The following is a 25,885-nucleotide window of genomic DNA, read 5'->3' as shown; positions in this document are numbered from 1 at the left end:
TATAAGCTGTTAAGGTTGTTAATAATATTCTTATAAACTTAGATTAAAGCTTTCCTAGTTATTATAAATAGTATTACAATATGTAGTAAGTATCTATTAAAGTATAAATAGAATTTTCATAGTGTAGCGTAAACCTCCACAAATTAGATGTAGCTAGGCTCAAAGGGTAGAAGATATCCCCCTTCCCGTGTCGTCCACCCACACCACACCAATTGCGTACCTTACTGCTGCCCTCGAGCAACAGTCACCGCATGGGGTATTCCAGGATACTCGGCACAAGTCAGCTGGTGTAGTCTTCTTCACATTGCATTTCAACTTGTTGGAGCTCTATCACTCAAATGATTTTCGTGTGATTAGCTGCTCGCCTGGCGGCTATGGGCTAAACTTAACAACACCAGACGCCGTGCCGATGCATCATTACATGCTCTGATTTGCTGAACCGCTTGCAAAACCCTTCCCCGGCCCCGAGTTCCACGTTTTCGGGAGATTTCTCCGTATGTGCTGCCCAGTAACAATGTTTCCATAACCCAAAGTCCACGACTGAAAAGCCGATTCCCAATCTCCATAATCCACATCCCCGCAGGAGTCAATTGTACGATTCCAATTTTGGATACTTCAGTCCAACCCCACGTCTGAGGTTTTTCTGGTCCAGACGCGCCCTACTACCTTCATGTCCCTGGCGGTTTTTGACATCAACATCAGGTTGTTGGTGTTGTGCCTGAACCCCATGCGGGAATCACTTGGCGTAGCCCTATTGTTAGCAACCGGGGACGGTTGGGTGTGGGGATCTTCCCCGTTCTGGAACGTTCGTCGGTAGTCAAGCGGCTGGCTGCAAGAGAGTCGCAGATTATTGGTAAGCGCCGGAAGCAGGTACCGGCCGTCCGGTCCTGTTGTCGTCTCAACCATAATCCGGTATGCGACGCTGCAACGTCTGGTCTGCCGCAGCTTAGACAGCTGCCACCGGTTTTCGTCCGAACCTGGCGCCGTCGATTATTGCCCGGGTGAGCCGGCGTTCGCTGCTGGCGCGTTGTACATGCCGAAGCCACCGTGCTCTGCAATACCGTTATCGGTTTTCATAGTGCCGTTGAGCATAGGACAAAGCCTTTGGTTAAAACTGTCAGCCAACTGTTCGTTTGAGGGTCGAGGTCGAGAAAGCAAGCAGGAAAGCGAAATGCGACGAAAAAACAGCTAGAAATGAGAAAAACCGAAAAGAAGCGAAGAAATGATGCGTGGGAGACCATCGCCAAGGGCTGCCGAGATCAAATGACCCTGGGCTTGACGTTCTGCCAGTATGGATTATGGCTGTATTTGTTATACTTGTACGTCTTGCGCCTTGGCTTAGGTGCCTTCGGCTGTCCCTTGGACACCTCAGGAGTTTTGGCCCTGTGGCTTCTGGCCTTGGGTTCGAGGATTTGACGCTCGCGGCTTTGCCTTGGAAGGACTGGTTTTTGCGGGGCTCTGCGCAACCGGCGCTTGCGAAGCAGCTTTGCCTTGAGCTTGAACCGCCCTGCCCCAGTCCTGAAGAGGCTCCGCAGATCTGATGTTGGGCGGGGATGACTTTGAAGAACAGCGAGGGCAATACTTTTTGTTGGTTTTGATGTGGCCGACCTGTCCACAATTGGCACACTTGCGGGTTGTGCCCGTGGCCGCTCTGTCTGCTTCGGGTGAGCCAGCGTCGAGGCCGGACTTTGATCGGTGGAGTCCTTTTTGTTGCTCTCGTCCGATTCTTCGTTGTTTGTTTCGGTTGAGCCGTTCGAGCTCCTTATTAATTCTGCTAGGACGTCAATCAAGTGCTCAGCATCTACGGAAGGGTACTCCTTACTCGACCAGTCGGCGATGATCGTCGTCAGCGACTCCGGTCGGTCTTCCTTCGTAGATGCTAGAGGCACGTAAATGTAAGCAGGGATCGCATGAAGATTGAATAATAGACCTGATATAGGGTCGAGAGGGGGGAAGCGTGATGGGAAGCCGTACTTGAAGTCCTCCAACTCCAGTTCCTTCTTTCTCTTGATGTATCGGTCTATTATAACAGGGTCTTCAATAATGACAGTTTTCTGCTCAACAGCACCTGCCTCATTGAGAACTTCACGGGTAATCTTGAGTCGCTTTCGCTGGTTCCGACTTGTTGAGGTCGTCAATCCGGTGATTTGACTCATGCCTTCGTCGACATGAGCAGGGGTCTGGGCCCTTTGAGGGTAAAAGCGGTCGTCTTCATCCGCCGGCGGTGGGACCACGAGGTCGTCGTCTTTTTGGGTGCCATCTTCGAGGTTGGCCTTCTGCTTTTCCCAGATTTCGCGGATGCCTTTCTTGTACATGGCTTCTTGCTCTTTGACGTTGTAGGCATGGCCGTTGTTCGCTTTGCGCATAGCATCGGGATGAGCGGCCATGGCATCAGCCGCCGTTGTGTGGGATCCACCCTTCTGAACAGTCTCGAGGTAACCTCCCTTCATCGAGGTTCTGATAAAGCTGAAACCAAGACCATGTCCTGTTGGGTCACCTTGGCCATGGAGCTTGAGCATAGCTTTGCCAGCGCACGCGTCGATAAAGGCCTTGCTGGTCTTCCAAGGTGCCATCTTGTCCGCGAGCTTCTCTTCGTTCTTCTCGGCAGCCTTCTTGCCGCCCTTGCCGGTGCGCTCGTCATCGTCTTCCTCGGCAGGCTCGTCGTTATCGTCCTCCAAGTTGACATTGTTAGGGTCAAACCCGGCGTCTTCCAGCATCTGCATGCCCAATTGCATGCCATCAATCAAGCAAACATCCTCGGGCCTAATCATGGCTCTGATGCCATTTTCGTCCATCAGTGTTTCTCCTGGTCTAAGGCCCCAGAGACCCTTCTCGACTTTGGCATATACCAGAAATTCCTTCAGCTTTTGTCGGTTCTGGGCATCGGTCGAGTCTGCAATATGCTTTGTGACTTCGGAAAGATTGACAAGGCTGTGCTCGTTCCGCCTCATCATGCGATAAGAGATCATCTTGATTCTGTTCTTCGAAGCGTTGGTGACCTTTCTGCTGTGGGGCCCCGGAACTTCCACACTAGGGAACGTCTGGCCAACGACGTAAAGATGGTCAATTTTGTGAAGGTACCAGCTGGATCCATCCACGCCTGTTGAGCTCCGAACGCAGAGAAAGTCGGTTGAGCGCGGCTTATGCTTGAAGATGGGTGCCCTGTACATCTGGTTGTGCAAGGTAGGCATTGTCTGGCCAACTTCCACCTCGCCGAAGATTGCAAAGGGCGACCTGTCCTCGGGCAGGAGAATATGGGATTCACCAATTTCCATCTTGGGCGGGGCCTCCTCATCATCGACCTTCTTTTTCCGGTAGTAGTTGATGACTCTGTTGCCCATACCAAAATTGGACAGGACGGGAGGTGTACGTTCGCAGTACTCGAACAACACGGCTGTCGAGTTGTCTGTGATGCCCAGGTCCTTGGTGGTGCGGAAAACTTCATGGGCCTTGCCTTTCATTTGCTTGCGCTTGTGGAAGCCGAGCTTGCTGAACCTGATCACCTGACGCTCGTGCTTACCGAACTTGAAGTAAGGACGATGGTAACCATCTCTGCGGATGTCCAGCTTGACCTTGTAGAAGGGCCATGCCAGCTTGAGTGCAGGCATACTGTGTTCCACCTGAAGATTGCCAAGAGTTGCTCTGACCTTGTGCTGATGATTCTCCTTGAGAGCCTCATACGCATCGTCGTTTGACATATTGAACCGTTGAGAGAGGTCGGGTCGAAGATGACCGTTGGCCATGCGTGTCAGCTTCTGCTCAACCCGCTGGCGTTTGGGACCACGTTGCGACTCGGCTTCCTCAAGGAGGAGGTAAGGATCGTTCAAGTCCAGAATAACTCGTTTAGAAGAGCGCTTTGTCACATCCTCAAATGAGTCGAATGAGGGTGCAGTAAAGCGTGGAATTTCCGGAAGACCCTTGGGCGGGGGCGGGCGTGTCTTTTTTGGTGGCGGCGCCTTAGTTTCTTCGTCATCCATGAACTCCTCCCAGTCAAAGTCAAACGCATCGTCATGGGCGCGCTTGAGGGATGCTGCTTCTGCTGCATGGGCGGCGGCTTCTTGGTCTCGTTGCTTCTGAAAGTCGTGCTCTGCCTGCTCAATGCGGCCAGCCCAGTCGTCGCAAACCATCTCGATGTCCTGCAGAGTAAAGCCGGCAACCGCCTCAGAGTCCGAGTCCTGTTCGAGGTTGAACTCTTCAGCCTCGGCCTCATCCGACGATTCCTGCTGCGTGCACGTCACCAATCCCCTGGTGTCGTCGTCGATACGCTTCTGCTTCCTTGTCGCAGCGGCAGTGCCTGGGATGCGGAAAAGCTTCTCCTGGTCGGCCGCAAGATCCAAAGTCAACTTTGAGAATATCAAAGTCTTGGGCTTCTTGGTCGGCTTCTTCTCGATCCATCGGGCCTTCTTCGGAGGGAGGAGTTCGTTCCATTTCAGGATGACACCCTTCTGCCATGTTGGCCATGCCTGCTTGACCAAATCTTCAACTGTCTCTGCCGGCGCGGGAATATCCGGGTCTTGATTAGCGGCCTCATAGCCAGGCTCGGGGTCGAAGTTGATGTCTCGGTACTGCGACGCATCGGCGTTGTCGGGATCGTGAACGTGAGGCGCTGGTGATGGCGGGCCGGGTATTTCCATTGGAGATGAAGGTCCATCGCCGAAGAGGTCGTCTGTATCGTTGCTCGTGCCTCCATCGTCCGTCAAACCCGGTACGGTGGATAGGGAAGTCGCAGGGTTGGCTTCGCCTTCCTCTTCCTCGGGTAGGTCATCGTCGCTAATATCCTCGTAATCCTCCGCATCGTCTGCTTTGCCGGACTGGTCGAATGGCTCATCCAAGCTAAAGCCCAAATCTCCTCCTTGTTGAAGCTGGCTGAGCGTGCGCGAAATTTGCTCGTCGTCCTGAGCCTCCAGGTCCTTTTGGGACTTGGGGTCCCCGTCGTCTGGAGACGGGGGTGACTTTGGGGGCTCGTCGCTCATGGTGTCGATGTTGGCACAAATATCTCCCCTCTGGCACCTCCGATATTGTGCGCCGACGGGTTCCGGGTCTATACCATGCCTCGCGATGTGATTGCTGATGCGATGGCGGCAGCGTTCGGTCGGGGGGAAGCTCGTCAGGTCGATGGGGCGACGCGTCGGTCGGCTCTGGGGAAGCAGGAGGGAAAGTTCACGTAGAGCCGTAGAAATTTGGGTGACTCAGGTGCGATTTCTGCAGGGGTGCCTGAGGCGGAAAGTGTCAGCCAATCAGCCAGCTTCCGCGAAGGCAGCCATCGTTTGTGGTCCGTGCCTGCCGTTTCTACCCCAGTCGAGACCACTGACGGGGGCTGTCATACCTAAAATCGACTAAGGAATTCTTGACTTCGTGATGCCTCGGGATGTAGATACTTTGAGGCAGGAGCTGTAGTAACACAGATCTGTGGGTTGGAAAGTTATGCAGGCCAAAAATGTCTGTTCCAAGACCATAAAATGTGTGCTCAGAGGTGCGGCCCAAGAAGGAGGAATGAAGATTATGGCAATGTTGAAAGGCGCATTGTGGTTCAACCAGAAGGTAGGCAGGTGGGTGCAAAGGAGAGAAATTTGAGGTTCTTTTATAGTAGGTAGGAAGCCTAGAGTTAGTGATCGAAACTTGGGAAGGAGCTCCCATCGCGATAGTGCCTGCCTGAGGTACACTGGAAAATCTGCGTCAGGAAAGAAGCAGGCTCATAATACCTACCTACCTTACCTTAACGTGAGAATAGCGCCCAAGTTTCGCACGTTGCTGATTTGAGATCTGTCCAGTAGAATCAGGAACTAATTTGCTTGGCTCCGTTGGCGTGATCTATTCAGTATAGCTTTCAGGCTGTTTCCAAGAACGGAGCGGGTGTACAATGCGTGCAAAAAGAAAACTCATGCACGACTATGGAAAGAGCATAGTTTCCCTCTCGCATGTCTAAACCACCAAGACTTTCAGTCAAGTTGCAAAACCATCTCACCAACGAGCTCAACCAGTATATGCCCGAATAGTGGATGAAAGGACTATCCCATAGATCAAGTATTGGGTATTGACTTCGATAGCAATCATACAAGCAATCAAGCGTGGAAAAAAAAAGGGCCCATATCCCACCAAGTTTTGAAACTACCTCACGATACCTCTTCCGAAAGCCTTTATCCAGGGTCAAGAGCATCAGAAAGCGAGGGGAAATCCTCACAATACCGCGAGACAGCTTGGTCGACACTTTTGTGTATTCCTTACTAACTATCTAGCCTGTTCGGCGGCTCACACTCATAGACACTACTTCCATCCACAACCATGACGATACGTAATCTTTTGACGCCCTACCTTCTCTGATAACTCAGAAAAGACCATAATTTTATCGCAAAACTCCATACGCCGTCTTAGGTAACGCGAACGAATTGAATCACCCCGCCAGACTCCTGCTTTCCGTCCCTTTAACTCAGGAGATTCCAAGGCACCGGCAGCAAGCATTTACTTGCAGCGCTTCTCGACAATGCTCACACCGTTCTCCTCGTACTCCTTACGCGAGATCCACATCTGGTGGAACGTGCCCAAGCTGGCCAGAATGCTGCCACCGATCCAGGCACCGAAGCGGCGCTCGCTGGACAGACCCGCAGCGTGGATCTTGATCTTCAGGCCCGGGTACATGGTCGTCAGCTCGTTGTTGAGACGATCGTTGAAGCCGTTCAGCAAGCTGGTGCTGCCGGTGACGACGATGTTGCCCAGCAGGTTAGGGCGCAGGTCGACGTCAACGGCATTGAGCGCCGCGCGGATGAGCTCGGGGATGGTCTGGTTCTTGTTAAGGCGCAGCTCCTCGTTCGCCGTCGGGAACGCTGCCGTCTCGTCCCACATACCCTCCGAGACCTTGTACCGCTGTTCGCGCCACATCTGGTTGGCGCCGTTGGGAAACTCAAAGACGCGGCCGGGTTGGAGCTTGGCGAGCTCCTCGTTCTGGGGGACGGCGTACTTGCCGGGGCCGCGCCAAGTCTCGACGACGGACTCCTTGAACTCGGTGAGCAGTCGCTCCTCCTCGTAAGTGCGGAACGAGTCAGTAATGCTGAAACCGAACTGGCGCTGCTTGAACTGGGGGGGTGCACCCGCGTCAACGGGAGTCTTGTTCTCGACGAGGAACGTAGGGACGGGGTCGATCTTGGGCTCTGATGTCTCCCACAGGCTGCGGATCTGCGAAGACAGCCACAGACCGCCGACAGGGGACTTCTGGATGGATCTCTTCAGAACCATACCGTCATGGATGGCCGTGACGGATGTGTTGGCGCCACCGACGTCGATGACGAGAGCGCTGGCCTTTCCGGCAGCAAAGGCAGCCAAGACAGGCGTTCGGCTCAGCCAAAAGGCAGGGCAGCCCCAGTTCTCCATGATGATCTCGATGGCCTTCTCTCTGGACTTAGCCGAGTTCCAAGGCGCCTCAGTCATCAAAAGAGGGTTCTCCTGCAGAGCCTTCTCCTGAGTCTCGGCATCCTCCATGGCGACATCAACATCACCATTGGCCTCGCCTCCCTCGGCTTCCGTCTTAGGGTCGTCGTTAAGGCCATTCTTAGAAGGAGGTGTAGGACGCGCAGGTTGGAGGCGAGTGATGAGCATGTGCTCCCAGATCTTGTTGGCAACATCCCAGTCCTCAACGACGCTGTCCTTGTTCATGTAGTTGCGGACCTCGAAGTCGGCGCGGGGGATCAGGCACTCGTCGCCAAATACGTCGGTCGGGGGATCGTTGGAACCGACACGGCCGTAGAACGACGGAAACACAGACTTGGGGACATCCTCGCCTGCGAAGCCAGCGCGAGTGCTGCAGTATCCTGGGTCGAGAACCAAGGCGGAGACCTCATCTATTGCACGACAGTTAGACACGGTGACAACGCGCGCGCAAGGCGGCCAAGGGACGGGGTTCCGCTGCTAGCTCACCTCCACCGTAGATGTCAGTCGGCTGCACCGACGAGGACAATGGCTGTTGCGACATTTTGATCGAGTCGAAGATGTGATGCAACAAGCCACCGAGATAATTGAGATGATTCGGGGGCGGTGTGGTGGGTTGTTGCGATGCTGCGCCTGATTGAAGATCGCGTCGTGGTCGAAATTTGGCGTGGTTGGGTGAAGCTGCAAGGCTGAGATTTCAGCCACACCCCACCGTGTCGGATCGCGACACACTGTACGAGCTCTCGGTGTGGAGCTTCTCACCGAGCGTCGGAATGATCCACAGTTTTGAAGGACTCTGGATCGATACCTACCTACCCAATGCGCTGAGGTACAGGCAAACCAATCACAAGTATTTCAAGTGAAGAATATGGCTTCAAGCTTGCATCAAAGGGTATCTTATTCAATGTGTCATAAATCCTCACGTCCCGGCTGTCAGCCTTAGGTAATGATGTACTCGTCTTCTGACTCGAAATCTCTCCCTTCTCCATAAAGCACCTCGCAGGCACCTGCTAGCGGGATGTCCATGACGGCATCCGTCCCCTCGTTCCAGATATTCTTCCAATTCAGCCCTCCCCCAGGCAACCTGTTATCCCTCTTGTCTCGCGACCTTCTCTTGGCCTGGCCGTCCCTCAGCCGCCCTTTGCTGTCGATCACGCCGACCTTGGATGCGTCGTCCACCACCGTCTCGAGTGAATTGAGCGGCAACGTCATGATCTCGACGTTGTAGAGAGCCAGCGCAATGTAGATGTAAACCCCCAACATGGTCAGAAACGCCGGTATCGCCAGCGACCACCATCGATTCGGGTAGTAGTAGATCCCCAACGCGTGCAGAAACGGCGACGGCAGGTAGGACCACAGCAAGTAGACGATGAACGTCAGCGTCGAGAAGAGGTACAATACGAAGCCGTAGTATTCGTAAGTCGGGACCTGCGGCGACGCGCGGGGGACGGGCTCGAAGTCGTCGTCGGATGCATCGGGGGTTGTCGGTCGCGAGGGACGCAGGAGCGATGTCAGCGATGGCGAGGGCGGCAAGGGAGTCGGCGGACGGCCGTAGAAGGGGGGCGCGAAGTAGTTGTGATGCAGCGGCCGCGGGGGCAATTCCTCGCCGTCGCTGGATTCTGACGCGATGGATTGGGTATCTGAGAGGACTTGGTCTTCCTCTTCCGACGAAAAGGACATCATGACTTTGGGGGCGTCAGGCCCGAGTTGAGAGGGTGTTTTGCTGTCGAACTTGTGCAATGACGAGGTTTGCGCCTTGGCTTAACTTCAAAGGGGGGTTGAATGTTGAAATGCGGTTTCCTTATCCACAATCTGCGGCCCTGGAACGCGACCCGTGGTTCCACCGCCGGGATGTGGACGGCAGCGGGTGGGGCCGTCTGTAAGTGGCTCGGCATCGATTTGGTGCCCGGTCCTCACTGACTGCAAGCCATTCAGGTTGGCCAATGTTTGCCAATTCTACATTACCGAGCATGCAATGATACAAAGTCATGGCCTAACTTTTAGTTGGTGAATCACTTATCCGCTATTCTTAATTACTTGATTAAGAAGAGAACCCTACGAACATCAACTGAAAAAAGAAAAACAAAAACAAAAACTCGTCCATACGAAGATCGTCCAAGAGACTCAGCTTTCCTGTGCCACCAAGTCCACCGGGGCCGCCCAGGTCTGACAACAGCTTTGTCTTAGTTGCATATAGTCGGATGAGATACCGACTGGCGATGCGTGGCCGCTGCGGGACCCATTAGAATATCTCATTAGGGCCATATGTATGTGTGCGAAGTAAACTTATCCATCGGAGTTTGACTAACCAAGCCATGCCGTGGTAAGACAAGACAGAGAGACCAATGACTTGTATACATTTCGTTGCTCCAGATATGCAGTTCCCAGACAAGCTATCGCAGGATACCTCATTAATAAGCTGAGACTAGGTTAATTTGCCTGAGCTGGCTGCATTCATGAATTCGTGGTTTGACTTACCGGCTAGTACACGTCGTATTGGACATCACTCGCTGAGTACGGTTAATTGTTTCGAATCCGCAACTGCGCAAACCAGACGTTGGGAGTGACATCCCACTCATTGAATCATGGCCACTACCAAAATCACATCAAGCAGAAGGGGAGAGACCCAATTCATTGAAATGTTTGTAAAATTAATCAGCTGGAACTGTGCACATCTATAGATGATCGATGCGTATGAATGAAAACCCCATAAACAATGCTTTTTGATGCCTGAATAACAACCCATGAGCGGCCCGCAATGCTGAGCGCCTGCAATGAACAAACTTTGGCCCAAACCAAGACAACAACAAATGCTGTCAATATGGAAAAGTCGGAAATGTGTCGAGAGATAGCCGATTCAAAACATTAAAGTCAGCCGTATCTCGTACCCTCGTATATGCATTATTTGCAAGACTCGCTCATAGAAAACCATGCAAGACGGTGCTGAAATGCAGAAGATTCATGAGCGGGCCGGGGTGCTGACGGAATCATACCCAGCCGATCCGTTCCTTGCCAATAACGGCTCCGTCTCCCGCCCGCTTCCAGACGCCTCTCCGCTCGAGGTGCTTGTGATCGTGTCGTCGTCGTCATCGGTGCTCTCTTCGTCGTCGCTGGTGTCGGGCGACTGCGTGAGAGCATCGCTATCAACGAGCATGTAGATGGGCACGGCGCCGATGATGGCGGTGACGGCGAGGAACCACCAGGAGGTGATGACGTAGCCCTTGCCGACACCCCAGGAGAACGCAGCACCGGCGGCGGCCGGACCGAAGGCGCGGCCGAATCCGGAAAACATCGTCGCGAAGCCGTTGAGGGTGCCGAGGATGCGAAGGGAGGAGGCGGAATTCGTGAGGAGGATCGTCATGCAGGGGAAACCGATGATGACTGCGAATGCCTTTGTGAACATCACGACCATGAGCGCGGCGTAGCGGCTAAAGGTCGTCTCGAAGAGGACGGTGAAGGGGGTCAGGATGTAGACGACGGGGAAAGTCAGAGCTGCGCGAGACATCAGCATTGGAATTTATGCAAGCGGGAGGAAATTATACATACCGCATGCGCGGAAGCAGCGGAGGACACCAAAGTAGTTGCATAGCGGCGGGAAAACGAAGAATTGAATCACACCGCAGGTGATGCCATAGATTGTGAAGATGGTGCCAATGCGGTCTGAGCCAAGACCGAAGCCGCCAGAGAACTGGAAGGGCAGGTGGGTATTCTCTGGCGTATGCTCGACAACAGGGTAGTTGAGGAATACCGGAAGGACCTGGTCGTAAGCGACGGAGTGAAGAGCGAGGAAAGTGTAGCAGATAAGGTTGATAGTCGTCTGCGCCGTGAACACCTCCTTCATGCTGGGTGCCTCCAAGGGTTGCTTGTTGTCCTCGAGCGGATGCGTGGGTGGGTTGAGCTTGGTAGGCACGAGCGGCGCAGTAGCCTCGCCGTCGACGAAAGAGGCGCGGCGAGCGCGGGTGTTTGCGCGGTGGTAGTGGCGAGTGCGACGGAATGGACGAGTGAGGCGTTCGCCCAAAGTCAGGCCCCAGTCGGGCTCATGGCGCTTGCTCTCGAGAGTCTCTTTCAGGAAAAGGGTCGCATTCGTAACGGAAAGGAGGAAGAAGACGGCAGCGAGGAGGTTCGGCAGGGCAAAGGGGTAAGTCGTGAAGAACCAGCTGTCGCCGAAGATCGAGGGGAATCGGTCGGCGGGCTTGGCGAAGAAGCCACCGAAGGCGGGGCCGAAGATGGAACCGACCGACCAGACCAGAGGCATGATGGAGAAGGCTCGGGGCTGTAGCTCTTTTTCGGGGACCATTTCTGCTACCATTGTGCGGATAATTCCGACTGAATGCGCATGTTAGCTGAGACGTCATTGGTGATCGAAACTAATGGGTATGCTTACCATTACCGTTACCACTGCCCAAGATAGCGCGAACAGTAATCGCCATGGGCAGGCTGGTTGACATTCCCCAAACAACGAAGAATACCATAGTCGAGAGCAGACCAACAATGATTGTCGGTTTCCTTCCAAATCGATCGGATGCTCTACCCCACGGGACTGCAGTACAGCTCTGAGCCAACGAGAAGACGGCGGATGTGATGCCGGCCCATCTCGCAACATCGTTCTGTTCTACTCCGAAACTTTTGATCATCTCTGGGAGATACGGAAAGACGGAGGTCAAGGCGAGCGGTTCGGCAAAGCGGGCGACGGCTACACGGGACTGTTAGCGATGCAGAAGACGGACTAGGTTGGAGGACACCTCTATTGAAGGTTTCGCGATGCATATGACGTCGGGCGCAAGGTGTAATCTGCAGCAGTGACATGCCAACCGCCTTGGGCTTGGTGTTTGAAGTCTCGACCACGGTCGATTCACATTGATCAGGCAGCTCGGAAGACCAGGACCATTTTCCACGTCGCATTCGAAAGTAAGATATGGTAGGCTTAGGGGATGTAAATGCGTGGCTAAAGGACAGGCGGCTTCGGGCGACAAGACGTGAATTTCCCAACCGACCCATGCGCTCTCGACTCTCGTGTAAACGCTTCCTAATGCTCCAAATGTTTTCTCTTGTGTGATCCCGGACGCCGCGATGTGCCTGCTTCCTTGGCTGTGTAAAGGCACTTGCCCGGCACTAGGTGGTGTTGCACGGATTCGCATTTGTAGATCAAATGTAGTTAAAAGCAATCGCAGTAACAAGTTTTGAAAAGCCGGGGCGCGTCTTACCCAGAATGGCCAACTGCTTCGCGGGCAACTTGGGCTTTGTTGGCTTGGTCATATTGAAGATCTGTGACCGCAAGTATGGGAGAAGACCAAGTCGCGAAGTTCGGAAGGATCGATGTTACTGCCGCACGCTGAAGTAAGTGATCGACCCGGATGGTAGTATCAGATTTCAGCGCTGGATCCTTGGTGACGTAGTAATTCTCCGTCGTCTGCGCTTGTGCGACGTAGGGAATAGCAATAAAGCAGAATAAGTCAGGAAGGGGCAAATCTAGAATCGAGGGAAACCAACGGCCTTTAAAAACAAGGTAGGGAAAAAGGCAGAATTGGAGAAGGGAGTCACAAGAACACAAGCAGCGGATGGGAAAGGCGGTTCGTCAAGCGCAAAGAGCAGAAAAAAAGAAGAAAAAAAAGGCCTAACGGGAAAGATCCACTTCGATGTCTGCAGGCTCGCGGCTGCACTGGGCCGGACAGGGAATAGCGTGGGTAATGTATCCGCACCGGAGCTGGGGAGTCATCCGCCCCTTCCCACCTCCCACCCCAGCTTCCTGCAGAAGTTCGAGCCCCGTGAATGGCAGTGGGAATGTCTGGGCAGCGGGCAGGAAGGGGACTCGACCTTTTCCCCGTTCTCTTGCACCGATCCCGTCCAATAATGCTGACGGAAGTCTCTGTATTCCGTCTGGGCCACTGGCTGGAGGGGGACAAGAGGGTTGCGGTTTGGTTCAAGCAACAAGTACACCGAATTCGTGGAGGGGCGAATATCTGGCCGTACGCCTCCGGGCGGGCCACCATTGGAACCGCCTCGGCTTCGCCTACCGGGGAATAGCCACTAGCTGGAGCACCGCTCTGGAGGTGGGCATTCCCGCCTGCCGTACCCTTCCTTACTTGGCGTTCACTATGAAGTACCCATCACGGCTCGTGGGCATAGTAGGTCAGCATCAGCATCAGCGCCAGCATCAACGGTCGTGTCGACAAACGGCATTTGTAAACAGTGACGTGAGCGCGAGACGCGAGGGAAGTAGTCGAAATGCATTGCTGCGCGTTGGCAACAGAGTTGGGATGATCGTGGGCATAGATGTGTCTCGGATATGGACTGGACGGGTCAGTGAGAGAGTTTGGCTTCTTCTCTGCAGATTTGTAGGGGACGCTGGTTCGGCTTGCGCGGTGCCCCGTGTTGCTGGCCACAGCAATGCGCACTTCTCCATCACGGCTTCCCTGCCTGCAACCGCTGCTGCTGAAGCGAGCGAGAAAGACAGCGTTCCCGGTGCGTACCCGGTCGGCCCAGGCCAGACCACGGTGCGGTGCGGGCAGGCGGTCGGGAGGTGTGCGACGGGTGTTGGAACAGGGGGGGCGATGTTTGCTGCTGGAGATGGATGGTCCGGCTGCACTGCGACTCCGCGTAATGCCTGCAAGCCGGCCATTGTGCACGCTTCCAACGGCCGCCACAGAGGGTCCGATTGTCGGCAGAAACTTTGTGGTTGTTGCTCCTGTTGTTGGAGTCGGTGAGGGTGTGAGGGAAAAGGCAGGGGTCCTCGCTGTAGGACGATTTGTGGTTGCGCCTCAAACGCAAAAGTAGAGACACTGCTGTTTTTTTGGGCGAAAATGAAGTTGCACCCCCCGCAAGTTGCCATGACGTCCAGCCTTCACCATGGTGGGGGGCCTCTTTTCCCGGCGGCGACTGACCGACTTCGCCGAAGCCGGGGCCGAACCTCGGGGTGGCTTGCAGGAGCGTGGGCGCAGAGTTGGCAGCTGGACAAAATGACACACTGGGGCGCACTGGCACCAGCTGAATAATCATCACGGGCCCATTGGATGTTACGCAGGGGACACCCTATCTGTTCGGCTTGCCAGCGCAGCGTTCGGCATGAAATCTGAACATGCGAATCCCTAAGACAAGACATGTGCTGTCGCTGCTTCATTCAAAGACATTGCACACCGCCAGACGGCAACAAAATCACCAAAGGCGCAGCGTTTCGCACCCAGAGACTCCAGCCTCGGAGAGTGGTGGTTGCCAGACAGCGTATCCGGGAAGAGTTTGATTGAGTGATTGGACGGAATCCACCCAATCAATTGCGTGATCACCGGGTGTTGGCCGATGTCCAGTCACAGGCGCAGGAGAAGGGAGGTTGTGTGTCTCGACTCTCTTGACTCGAGGGGCTGAAGGGGTTAAGGGGAACAGGCGGCAAAGGCGTCGCCGCTAACGAAGGCAAAGAACGGATGATGCAACGCCTGTTCTTATGATGACGATGGATCGAAACTGTGTTTCCTCAGGCGTGCTTATATTCCCGGGCTTGTGCCATGCTAGATCGGACGCAGTAAGACTGTCGATGCGGTGTCACGGGTCGAATTTGGAGGGGTCCGATCTAATGAGATAAGCAGATAGGATAGCCCACGCCGACGAGTGAACCGCAACGACGCTCCGTATCTCGCAGCGTGGTGAGCACGCCTGTTATCTCCAGAGTCCGGTGTTGAAGTCGGCACCGGACCGCCGATGACCCCGCAAAAGCCCCCCAGCTCGCCTGTGTCCCCGAAACAGGAAGGAGGCCAAGCCCATTCGTCAGCCAGTGCTGGAAGCAGGCAAGCTGGGCGGGTTCTCAGTGACTGTCAGCCAAATCAGCGCCCGTGGGTGGCCAGTGTCAGTGGAGGCGTCACCATCCGGCGGCAGCCGATCGGCAAAACCGTTACCCATTGACGCTTGATAACATCAACTGAAGCACGCAATGTTCGTGCTAGACTTGTAATCTCTCCAACTCTGTTTCAACTACATCTCTGGCGGCAGGAAAAAAGCGCAGAGAGAAGCTTGTCAATTGTGTTCTGGTGACGGCTTCCGGTGCTTTTGCAAGATGGCACAAGAGTAAGTACGCGTTGCTGTCGTCCTCGTGCGACCTTTTGGAGCTCTGTCTGGTGCCTGAGCTAGTGTGGCTGGTGGCCGCGCGATGATGCAACCACCATCGTAAGCCACATGTGCGCATCCGCGTCTCATGTTGCTTTCAATCACCACTTCACGCCCGTCTCGTTCCCTATATCAGAGTTTCGCGACTTCAGCTTTCGAGAGCTGCGTGATATAGACTCGGCTGACACGAACCACAGAAAGCGCTACCACGACAAAATGGCTAATGAGCGGACGCCGCTCATCACCAACGTCTACGTTGGTGCGCCCCGACCCCGCTACCAGAATCACGTCCTGCGGCGCTTCTGTACCATCGCGCTCTCTTCCATCCTCATCTTTTGGTCCGTCTTCTTCTTCGTTGCGCTATTCGTCGACGACCCACCCCGACGCCACCACCATCACCACCATGGCTGGTCCCTGACCAACAGCTTCAACCGTGCACCCATCACTCACGAGGAAGTCCAGAAGATCCTCTTTGAGGTTCCCTCATCTGAGAAGGCCGAGGAGTGGAGCAGGTACTACACTGCCGGCCCCCATCTCGCAGGTCAAAACTACTCTCAGGCAAGTAATGTGATACCACTTGCGAGCAAACAGCATTTAACAGCCCGACAGGCTTTGTGGACCAAGGAGAAGTGGGAGTCTTGGGGCATCCAGTCCGACATTGTTGCTTACGATGTGTACATCAACTACCCCGTAGACCACAGCCTTTCTCTGCTCTCCAAGTCCAAGGATGAGGAGGAGTCCGCCTGGAAGGTCGAGTTCAAGGCCGCGCTTGAGGAGGATGTGCTCGAGGAGGATCCCAGCTCCGGTCTGCCGAACCGCGTGCCGACCTTCCACGGCTACTCCGCCAGCGGCAACGTGACTGGATCCTTCGTCTTCGTCAACTACGGCACGTACCAGGACTACGAAGATCTCGTCAAGGCCAACGTCAGCCTCGAGGGCAAGATCGCCATTGCCAAGTACGGCGGCATTTTCCGCGGCCTCAAGGTCAAGCGTGCGCAGGAGCTCGGCATGATTGGTGCTCTGCTGTATAGCGACCCTGGTGACGACGGCAAGGTTACGGAGGAGAACGGCTACGAAGCCTACCCCGACGGCCCCGCCCGCCACCCGAGCGCCGTCCAGCGCGGAAGCGCCCAGTTCCTCTCCGTCCGGCCCGGTGACCCCTCCACCCCGGGTTACCCCTCTAAGCCCGGCGCCCCTCGCGCCCCCGTGGACGACGCCACTCCGTCTATCCCCTCCATCCCCATCTCCTACGCCGACGCCATCCCTATTCTCAAGGCGCTGAATGGCCACGGCCCCTCCATTAAGGACTTCAACAAATACTGGAACCGTAACCTCGGCCTCGCATACAAGGGCGTCGAGTACAACATCGGCCCTACCCCTGACAACGTCGTCCTGAACCTCTACAACGAGCAAAACTACACCACGACCCCTCTCTGGAACGTAATTGGTATCGTCAACGGCACCATTCCCAACGAGGTTATCGTTGTCGGCAACCACCGCGACGCCTGGATTGCCGGCGGCGCCGGTGACCCCAACAGCGGCTCCTCCGTCCTCAATGAAGTCATCCGCGGCGTCGGTGTAGCAGTCGCATCCGGTTGGAAGCCAACCCGCACAATAGTCTTCGCCTCCTGGGACGGCGAGGAATACTCCCTCATCGGCAGCACAGAGTGGGTCGAAGAATACCTCCCCTGGCTCTCCGCCGCCTCGGTGGCCTACGTCAACGTCGACGTCGGCGTCCGCGGCCCTCACTTCAGCACCTCCGCCGCACCCCTCCTCCACAAGGTCCTCCGTGAGATCACCCACATCGTTCCCTCACCCAACCAGACCGTCCCGGGCCAGACCGTCGGCGACGTCTGGAATGGCCGCATCAGCACCATGGGCTCCGGCTCCGACTTCACCGCCTTCCAGGACTTCGCCGGCATCCCCTCCATCGACATGGGTTTCGGCGGCGAGAACGACGAGGCCGTGTACCAGTACCACTCCAACTACGACTCCTTCCACTGGATGGAGAAGTTCGGCGACCCGGGCTTCGTCTACCACCGCACCATGGCCCAGATCCTCGGCCTCGTCGTCGCCGAGCTCTCCAACGTGCCCGTCATCCGCTTCAACGCCACCGACTACGCCGATGCTCTCTCCGGCTACGTCGATCAGGTCGAGGCCAAGCTCGCCGCCGCGGAGCCCGTCACGGACGACGCGGTCTTCCGCCAGCGCGCCAGCGTCGCCGTCGCCGACGCCGACGCGCAGGGCTCGCAGTCGCAGTTCCGCGCCTCCCTGCAGGTCCTGCGCACCTCCATCGCCGCCTTCCGCGAGAAGGCGTGGAACCTCGACGAGACGGCCGCCTGGGTCGACTGGGAGCTCAAGGAGGACATCCCCTGGTGGAACATCATCCGCAAGATCAAGCTCGGCCTCGCCTTTGTGTGGGTGAACAAGAGCTACAAAGGCATCGAGCGCAACTTCCTGTACCCCGGTGGCCTGGACGGCCGCAGCTGGTTCAAGCACGTCGTGTTCGCGCCCGGTCTGTGGACTGGATATGCTGGAGGTAAGTTTTCCTTTGATTGTGATTTTGATGATGAGCTTTGAATGCTGACGAAATGAAGCTGTCTACCCTGGTCTGCAGGAGAGCATCGATGCCAAGGACTACATCAACGCCGTCAAGTGGTCCGGCATCATCAACGAGTGTGTCGCTTCCGCCACCAAGGGCATCTAATTGGTGCGGAGGGCAAGATAATACCGTACGTAAGCTATCAATAACGTAAGTAGACGATGGCCGAGGTTTGGATCAAATGTAGGCGAATCGACCTGTACGATACGTTCATAGCGTGGTTGCGAATTCGATATATCAACAAGTATGCAGGACTATCCAATTCGACAGATGTGGCTTAGTGGTGCCAAACTCTCGATTTCAGAAAGCAGACGTACTTGATGTGGCCTTGCAAGAAGGCGTTGACCCTAACTAAGAGCGAGGGAGATAAAGGGGAGAACGGTGTGTGAAACCAATTAGATAGATTGTGAACCCCTCTCCGCGGTTACAGCAGGGTTTGCCAAATCCGGTAGACTTGGGACGTGTTGTTACTATTGCAAACCCCATGAGCTTCATCAATTTCACCTTCAGCACAAGCATGATCCAATCAGCTGAACCTCTCTTTTAGGCTTTACGTGATCTATGCGTCTATAGCCTTTAATAGTCATACATGCATTCCTCCACCTCTTTTTTGTAACATCTTCCTCCCATCTACATAGCCTTAGACCGCAAACCTTAGAACTTGTAAACCTGGTCGGGAGAGTATCCCAGCTCCTTCAGGACACCAACAAGCTCGCCCTGGTCCTTGGGGCTCTTCTTGTTACCAGAAACAGCGTTCATCAGGCCGGGAGGGCCGCAGACAAAGACCTTGATGTTCTCGCTCTTGGGCTCGGGGAGGACCTGCTTGAGCAGCTCCTTGGTGATGAAGCCCTTGCCGCCGACCCACTCCTTGGGAGGCTTGTCGAGAACGTAGAAGGCGCGGAAGCGCTGGGGGTACGTGTTCTCGAGCTCGGCGAACTCCTTCTTGAGCAGGATGTCCTCCTCGGTGACGTTGCCGAAGACGAGCGTGACCTTAGTCTTGTCGTCCGGGTTGCTGAAGATGGCGCGCGCGAGCTGGTACATGGGCGTGATGCCGGTGCCGCCGGCGACGAGGGCGATGTGCTCGTGCTTGTTGGGCGTCCAGGGGTACTTGGGCAGCGGGCCCTTGAAGTCGAGGCGCTGGCCGGGCGCCATGTCGTGCATGTGCGTGGACATGGGGCCGTTGGGGTACTTCTTGACGAGGAGGTCGACGTAGCCCTTGGCATCTATCATGATATCATCAGTCACAGCTTCTTGCGGTAGGTTTTCCCGTTTCGATTGTTTTCCAGGGCCCAATCGCCACGGGAAAAGGAAGAACATAACTCACCCTCATCGGAAATGGGAGTGTAAGGCCTCAGGGTAGCCTTCTCGTCCTCGGGGCCCTTGTACTTGGTCAGGACGGCGCTCGCGACGTCAAGGCCGGACACCATGTCGCCCTCGGGCAGCGCGAAGCGGAACTTCTTGGTGTTGTGGTTGACGTTCTCGATGGCCTCGAGCTTGAGCGAGACGAAGCCCTGATCGCCTCCCGTGAGGGCCTTTTTGGGCGCGACGCCGACGGCGGCCTCGGCCTTCTGGACGGCGGGGGATCCTGAGAAGAAGTAGTACGCCCCGCCGGCGGCGGCGGCAGCTCCGCCGGCGATCAGCGCCGCGCTGGAGGAGGAGGACTTGGCCGCGGGCTCGGTCGCGTAGCGGCGGGCTTGCTGTGTGGAGGGGAACATCCAATGGTCAGCTCAAAAGTTCCTGTTTGGAGCTTGCTTAAGGCGGGAGACAGGGCCGAGTGGGAAAAGCGCGGGGAAAATCTGTTGGAGCAAGGGTGAAGCGTACCATCTTGAGGGGCTGCGCAGCCCGGAGAGCAGTGCGGGCGAACATTTTGACGGTTCAATTGGCGGTATTCGTGACCGGAGACGTCAATTGAGGGTTGTCGTGGATTGAGAAAAGTTGCGGTGGAAGAGAGATCCGACTCGCGGGCAGGTCGAACAGCTTGGGGGGGTTGGATCCGAGACAGTGGGAAGGGAGCTCTCTACCGAGTAACCCGCAAAAGCTCTGGCCTGCGCCCGCCGGTGGATGACGTACAGGTCACGTGGGATGCATCCGATTCCCCCGATCCCCGCCGATAATGAGCTGGCCACGGAGGCCGCGCCAGGTGCAAAAACCGGGGTATTTCTAAGCAAGAGCTGACGACGTGCTCGCAGGGTTGCATTACGAGCTTGGCCTACAGGCAGTGCGGCGCGGCGTTGATGGTGTCGTTCGCGTCCAGCTCAGACTGCTCGGACTGCTTAATGGAATCAAGGTGGGACAGGGTCAAAGAAGTTCGTTCCTCTGGCGAGGAAAATGGGGGGTTTCCCGATATATTATATACAAGCAAACAGCTTCAGTTGCCGAGAGCTTAACTAAAACACATCTTCACTTTCATCCGCCGCTCGAGCCGGGTATTCGAGCGCGTTGTTCCTCCATTTGAAGCCACATGCATCCTCCGTACCGTATCCCCCCGTCCTCTGCTTCATCCAAGCTACATGCTGAAAGCGACCGACCAGGGGCTCCTCTCTTTATGTCTCCTGAAATACAACGTTACGCCTCTTGATCATCAAACCGAAATCAGAAAACGCTCCTCCCTGACGTCCCTCATAGTACATGATTCATGACTGATCCTCCAGGGAAAAAGAATCTGCCAAGCCAGAAATCTAGCCGTCGAGTTTTGCTGCCAACGTGTGCCTTTTGGCCATCATGGCCCATTGTCCGTCTCCATGGCGTCGGGATCTGCGGGTTTCTCGCTGGGGGTCTTTGCCTTTGGTGTGCTTGATCGATCAACCGTCTTGGTCTCGGTTGGGGTCTCGGTTGTGGTCTCGTTTGTTGCCTCCGTCAAGGGGGAGACCTGAGAGTCGCTCTTCTTCGCGGTTGTGTCCTGGCTGCCTCGGCGCATGATACCGACGTCCTGGTGCGAAGCCAGCGTCGGCGTGTTTGCTTGGCTGCCACCTCTCTGGCCATGATAGTGGACCACTTGGGGCGGGGGCTGACCGGACTGAATCCCCAGCTGTTGCGTGGGATAGGGGTCCAGGTCTTTGCTCGAGGTAGAAAACGTGGATACTACAGGTTGATGGTAACCGTTAGAAGACTGGCTTCCTGTCGGGGTATGGCCGTAGGTGAGATGCTCCGCTTGGGTCGGGGTGCCAACGTCGTTTGGTGAAGTCGAGCCCTCACCTAAGTTTCCAGTCAAACTGTTCATACCGCCTTCGATATCTCGCAACAAGCGAACATATTCTTCGGGGACTAATCCACTCTCTTGTGTCTTGGGATCCTCAGCCACAAGCCAGCCTTGGCCGTGTCGGTAGGAGACCCAGATGATTTGCCCCTCCACAAGGGGCAATTCGTTTTCGTTTTCCCTCTCAAAGTCAAAAAGTGCGACGGCCTTGCCATGCATCTCCTCGTCAGGCGATGTAATGGTGAATTGGTAGTCCCGCGAATACCGGGACTGGTCCTCATCTCGGAAGCCGGGGGATGATGCGGAGCTCGATGCATCGGAGTACTCGTGTTCGGCGTACTGCCGCGGGGGTTGGTCACCCAGCTGGTATGCGTGGCTTGAATGTCTCGCATCGTCGGGCGGGTAGGTGACATATTCCCCGCCTGGGCCGTTTGCCTCTCCTCCTTGGTTCAAGTAGTATCGCTCGCTGCCATCACCGCTGGTGCTTACATAAAATCCGCGCTCTCTTTCATATTGTGCCGGGTGCAGAATATCTCCATCGTCGCGAGTCTTTGTTCTCCCAGTCCCCAAAGCCGCTGAGGACGACTTGTGCTTACGGTGTCGCGAGCTGACAACCGGGCTGGCCAGATCTTCGTCCTCGCTCCAAGGCGGGCCGTCTGCGAACTGCACCGAGGGGAGGTCGTGGTTTCTGCCGAAGCCATCAGGACCCCACGCGCCGGTATCCCAACTCATCTTGGTCTCCCAGGCGGCGGGAGGGTCGGAGAGGCGGCGCGACTCGCTGAGAGGGGTGCTGAGGCCGGAAGCGGGATGCGACGGCTCTGGCGCGGGACCATAATGCATGGGGTGCATGATGGGATAGGCGAAATCGCGCACCAGAGTGTAGGTGAGGCTCGAAGGAAACATTGGAAATATGTGGGATGGGGGTCGCGAACGCGACGGGACAGAGCCCGTCGAGTATTGCGACAGGCGATTCTTTGAAGCGTGCGACATTGGTCTCGGGGCTGTCGAGCGGCGGCTTGGAGGGGATGTTATTAGCGGCGGCAGTGAGGGGTGATTCGGGTTTGTGGAGGGAGAAGCAGCTGCAGGTGGGGATGTCGCGGGCGAGGAGCTTTGGGACAGGAGCGTGGTCATCCTGAGAATATCGCAGTCGATGGGGAGCCAGCAAAAGGATGGCGGGCACCCGATTCGCGGATCCTACGGCGTCGTGTGCCACCAAGCCAACAAAAAGGCCAGCAGAACAATCGAGCGCTTGCCGTCGCCGGAATTGCAAGAGAATATGATTGGTAAAATTCGGTGTCGGGCCACAGCAGGCGGCGGATTCGCAGGCTTGCGCGCGGGTGGTTATCGTGAAGTCGTGCGGCACTGCACTGCACTGAAGCTGGAACGAAGACGGAGCCGGACGGAGTGGTGAATGGAACGATGCGAAATCGAACAGGGCTGGTGGAAAGAATTTTGGAGCAGCGGTAGCAACGGACTGGCCAGGTTGTTTTTTCGCAAAATGAAAGTCGTCGCACGCGACGCTGAGGGTTGAAATCGAGTAAGGAGCGTCAAGAACTTAAGGCAGTCGCAGCGGGCGATTAATTCAGGTCGCGGGGTCGCTCGACGTGCGACAAGAGGGTGGGTTGGAAAGAAGAAGGTGTAGAAAATGGGATAGGCGGGATGTTGAGGAGGGCGATGAGAAGAGAAGAAGAGGATTGGAAGAAGAACAGAGGAGGAGCAGAAGGGGAGGAGGAGGTGAGGTTGGGAATAATTCGTTTAGGTTCGGGTTGCCGGTGCTGCCTCACACTCTGCTTCTACAGACTGCGTCTGGCCAATGCCTCTCTCGCTCTGCCTCTGCCTCTCTACCTCTGAGGTGGTGGTAGTGGTGGGCAGCGGCTTGGGTTTGTGTTGGTGCAGTGCTGCGGTTTCTGTTGCGGTGCGGTGTTCGTGGGCAGCAGACTGGATGGTGGGAGGTAAAAAGGTACCCTACCCAGAAGCAGAACGGCCGTGCCTCTTCGCACCAGACGGACGCAGCGCAGACCAACAGGACTGGACCACCTCAGGTTGCCGTCGCGGGGATGTACATGTACTTGGGCGCGTCGTACCCTGCGAGGAGGGCGCTTCGTTAGCGGAAGACCTTGGGTAGCATTTGTTGTGTTTGTTTGGTGGGAGGGCGCGGGAAACAGACGAACGAGACAGCAGAGGGCGGAACCTGTCCATGCGTCTGGAGCAGGTACTTGTACCTCGACCGGAAAGCCAGGAACAGAACAGACAGAGGAGCGGCCGAACGCTTTTGTTCTGTGAACAGACACTCGACCCCCAAACGCACTGGACTGCACCTCGATGCTGCTAAGCGCGTCGCGCAGTGATCCTACTGGCTGAGCCGGTACCTACCTTGGGTAGCCTGTTGGAGCAGGGAGACGGAGGAGCGGGAACAGAGCAGCTGGTGGGAAGGAGGGCAAGGTACAGGAAGAGGCAAGATAGGTAGGTAGTAGGTCAGGTAGGTACTTAGTAGGTAGGGTAAGGTAGGTAGAAAGACGGGAGAGGGGACGAGGGGAGGGGACACGATGAGGAGGGGGGACGAGTAAGGCGAGGCAGACAGCCAGAGGCAGCAAGCAAAGGCAAGCAGGGTCATCAAAGGTGTGATGAAGGAGGGCAACCTACCTCAGTAAGGTACCTTCAGCAGGTGAGGTAAGGTAGAGAAAGGGATCTGAACCGACTGACTGCGAGCAACAGCAATCGACTCTCGGCCAAAAACAGCAGCAACAGCAACAGCGGTCCCAGCCGAGTCAGCGGCGGCGTTGCTGCAATCGGTCAGGGTGCACTTCCTCTTTGCAAGCCAGCTCCAGTTCGTGGCGGGATCGATTGCCCAAATGGAACGAGGTACTTCCGCCCACTTGCCCGTTGCTAACAAAGACCATGTATCCAGTCCGTGCTTCTTGTCTCCATGCCATGCATCAGATGTCCTGCCTCCCAGGCCATCATCTGTCAGATCTGAACTGGAAGGGCATGTCCTCCGTCCTCCTCGTGGATAACAATATCTGGAGACCTCTGGAGACCTCTGCACCCAGTCTCCAGACCACCAGACTAGTAGTAGGCTTGTCAGGACAACAGATGCTGTGCAGTGCAGCACTGCCTACAGGGAAGCCCGCATGTCCAGGACAGCTTGGGAACCCCGTCTGTAACTCTGTGCGGCAAAGGTATGCGAATACGCACCACCCCGTCTCCAGTCAATACTGCGTAGTCCCCAGTCCCCAGCATCATGCATCCAGCATCCAGCATCCTCCAGCACACATCATGTACCTCATCTTGTCTTGCAGCTGCGACCCTCAGCCAAGCCCGTCGGACAGAGTACCTTCTGCGTGAATGATGAGTTGCCACGAGGGCCAGAAGGGAGCTCCGCTTTCTTCCTCTGCTTCAGATTCACAACTCGTCTGTCTTTTTCCAGTCTATCTGTGATGCGTCCCGCTGGAACTACAGTACAGTGCACCCTTCGTACGTACGCCTCAATGTAAGGCAATTACGTGGTTCCTGGTGTAAGTCGCCCGTCGTCCGTCCCCCGTTCCATCGGTCCCATAACCAACCCAAGGGCATCCTTCCAGGAACCTTCATGTCGACCTTTTTCTTGCCCGGGTTGTCTTGTTCAACTACACACAGGCCTTGCGCAAACTCTGCCATCCTACCGTCAGCCATGTGTCGCGGAGTCGCGACTATGACCCAACACCCAATTGACTCGGCCGTCTGTTATTCAGAGTTTTCTCCTCATCAACGTTATGCCGTACCTGACACCGTGACGGACGCCCGCGCGTCGCCTACGCATCCCTCTCTTCTAAAAACTGCCCCTTCAGCCCGAACTCTATCCCCAGGGTGTCCCCCCAAGAGCCGCCCGTGCTCTCTACGCCGTAAGAGCTTTCCCAGAGACGCGTGAACGTCCGCCGCAGTGAGTACAACCTGCGGCCCGACTGATCCATGTTATGGACTGGGTCTGCCGGCCAACACGGGACGAAAGAGGAGGCGGCTGCAAACAGGCAGGGGCTGAGACGACGTCCATCACTGAGTACAGACGACGACGACTCGCCGGGCACAAGCTGCACCAAAGCATGTTGGAGTTGAGTCCCATGGTTTGCTTCTCTCGATGAACCGTTTCTTGCGAGATCAGTTATTCCTCAGGCGCCCAAAAGAAGCATGTCAAGCACGAACATGGCGGGGCGGCTTCCATTGCTATTCTTGGTCTGCCTGGGCTGTCATCAATTAACAAATATTGACTACGCCAGCATCGACCGGCGCAGTCTCCCGTTCAGGTCGCACCAAGGTCAGACAGCGGCCGGCCCACACCTGATTAGCGAGGACGTCCCTAGCGCAAATCATGAAGGTATCCAGTCCTGGGTATCCATTGACGTCTACAGCGCCGGACGGCAGAGGCAAAGACTGGCCAGACATGGGTGTCTTGGTCCGAACAGTTGGGCATAAGACCTCTAGCGGCACTGCTTGCCAGAGGCAAAGATTCAGATCAGAGATACATCGCAAGATCGACGCTGGACCCCGCCCCGGCCAATGCACACACAACTCGTGGTACATACCAAAGTTGCTCACCACGC

At 55.8% G+C, this 25,885-nt stretch overlaps 7 protein-coding genes across 7 annotated transcripts; 1 reads left to right on the top strand and 6 right to left on the bottom strand.

Moving 5' to 3' along the window:
- Nucleotides 1-990: 990 nt before the first annotated feature.
- On the bottom strand, nt 991-4,973 carry CGGC5_v012254 (putative transcription initiation factor TFIID 111 kDa subunit; the record flags this gene model as incomplete). The annotated part of the gene is made up of 4 exons (XM_032029876.1): nt 991-1,102; nt 1,583-1,771; nt 1,823-1,879; nt 1,975-4,973. 4 exons carry the CDS (start codon nt 4,971-4,973, stop codon nt 991-993), a joined length of 3,357 nt encoding a protein of 1,118 aa, XP_031890462.1.
- A 1,486-nt stretch (nt 4,974-6,459) lies between these two features.
- On the bottom strand, nt 6,460-7,963 carry ARP4 (Actin-related protein 4; the record flags this gene model as incomplete). The annotated part of the gene is made up of 2 exons (XM_032029877.1): nt 6,460-7,832; nt 7,909-7,963. The coding sequence occupies 2 exons, from the start codon at nt 7,961-7,963 to the stop codon at nt 6,460-6,462; spliced, it is 1,428 nt and encodes a 475-aa protein (XP_031890428.1).
- A 395-nt stretch (nt 7,964-8,358) lies between these two features.
- Nucleotides 8,359-9,099, bottom strand: mug84 (Meiotically up-regulated gene 84 protein; the record flags this gene model as incomplete). Its single annotated transcript, XM_032029878.1, has 1 exon — nt 8,359-9,099. One exon carries the CDS (start codon nt 9,097-9,099, stop codon nt 8,359-8,361), a length of 741 nt encoding a protein of 246 aa, XP_031890427.1.
- A 1,279-nt stretch (nt 9,100-10,378) lies between these two features.
- On the bottom strand, nt 10,379-12,675 carry CGGC5_v012251 (uncharacterized protein; the record flags this gene model as incomplete). Its single annotated transcript, XM_032029879.1, has 4 exons — nt 10,379-10,911; nt 10,966-11,745; nt 11,804-12,112; nt 12,624-12,675. 4 exons carry the CDS (start codon nt 12,673-12,675, stop codon nt 10,379-10,381), a joined length of 1,674 nt encoding a protein of 557 aa, XP_031890425.1.
- Nucleotides 12,676-15,460: 2,785 nt separating this feature from the next.
- Nucleotides 15,461-18,217, top strand: CGGC5_v012250 (putative glutamate carboxypeptidase; the record flags this gene model as incomplete). Its single annotated transcript, XM_066152665.1, has 3 exons — nt 15,461-15,471; nt 15,708-18,049; nt 18,108-18,217. 3 exons carry the CDS (start codon nt 15,461-15,463, stop codon nt 18,215-18,217), a joined length of 2,463 nt encoding a protein of 820 aa, XP_066007877.1.
- Nucleotides 18,218-18,766: 549 nt separating this feature from the next.
- On the bottom strand, nt 18,767-19,978 carry mcr1 (NADH-cytochrome b5 reductase 2; the record flags this gene model as incomplete). The annotated part of the gene is made up of 3 exons (XM_032029882.1): nt 18,767-19,335; nt 19,437-19,809; nt 19,934-19,978. 3 exons carry the CDS (start codon nt 19,976-19,978, stop codon nt 18,767-18,769), a joined length of 987 nt encoding a protein of 328 aa, XP_031890609.1.
- Nucleotides 19,979-20,831: 853 nt separating this feature from the next.
- On the bottom strand, nt 20,832-22,157 carry NBP2 (NAP1-binding protein 2; the record flags this gene model as incomplete). Its single annotated transcript, XM_066152664.1, has 2 exons — nt 20,832-21,193; nt 21,308-22,157. 2 exons carry the CDS (start codon nt 22,155-22,157, stop codon nt 20,832-20,834), a joined length of 1,212 nt encoding a protein of 403 aa, XP_066008008.1.
- Between the last annotated feature and the right edge of the window lie 3,728 nt (nt 22,158-25,885).

Source organism: Colletotrichum fructicola, assembly GCF_000319635.2.
Source record: "Colletotrichum fructicola Nara gc5 chromosome Unknown KSG_Nara_v1_contig07, whole genome shotgun sequence".
NCBI classification, from domain to species: domain Eukaryota; kingdom Fungi; phylum Ascomycota; class Sordariomycetes; order Glomerellales; family Glomerellaceae; genus Colletotrichum; species Colletotrichum fructicola.
The sequence above is the reverse complement of the archived record's forward strand: the minus strand, read 5'-3'. Positions and strand labels throughout refer to the sequence as shown.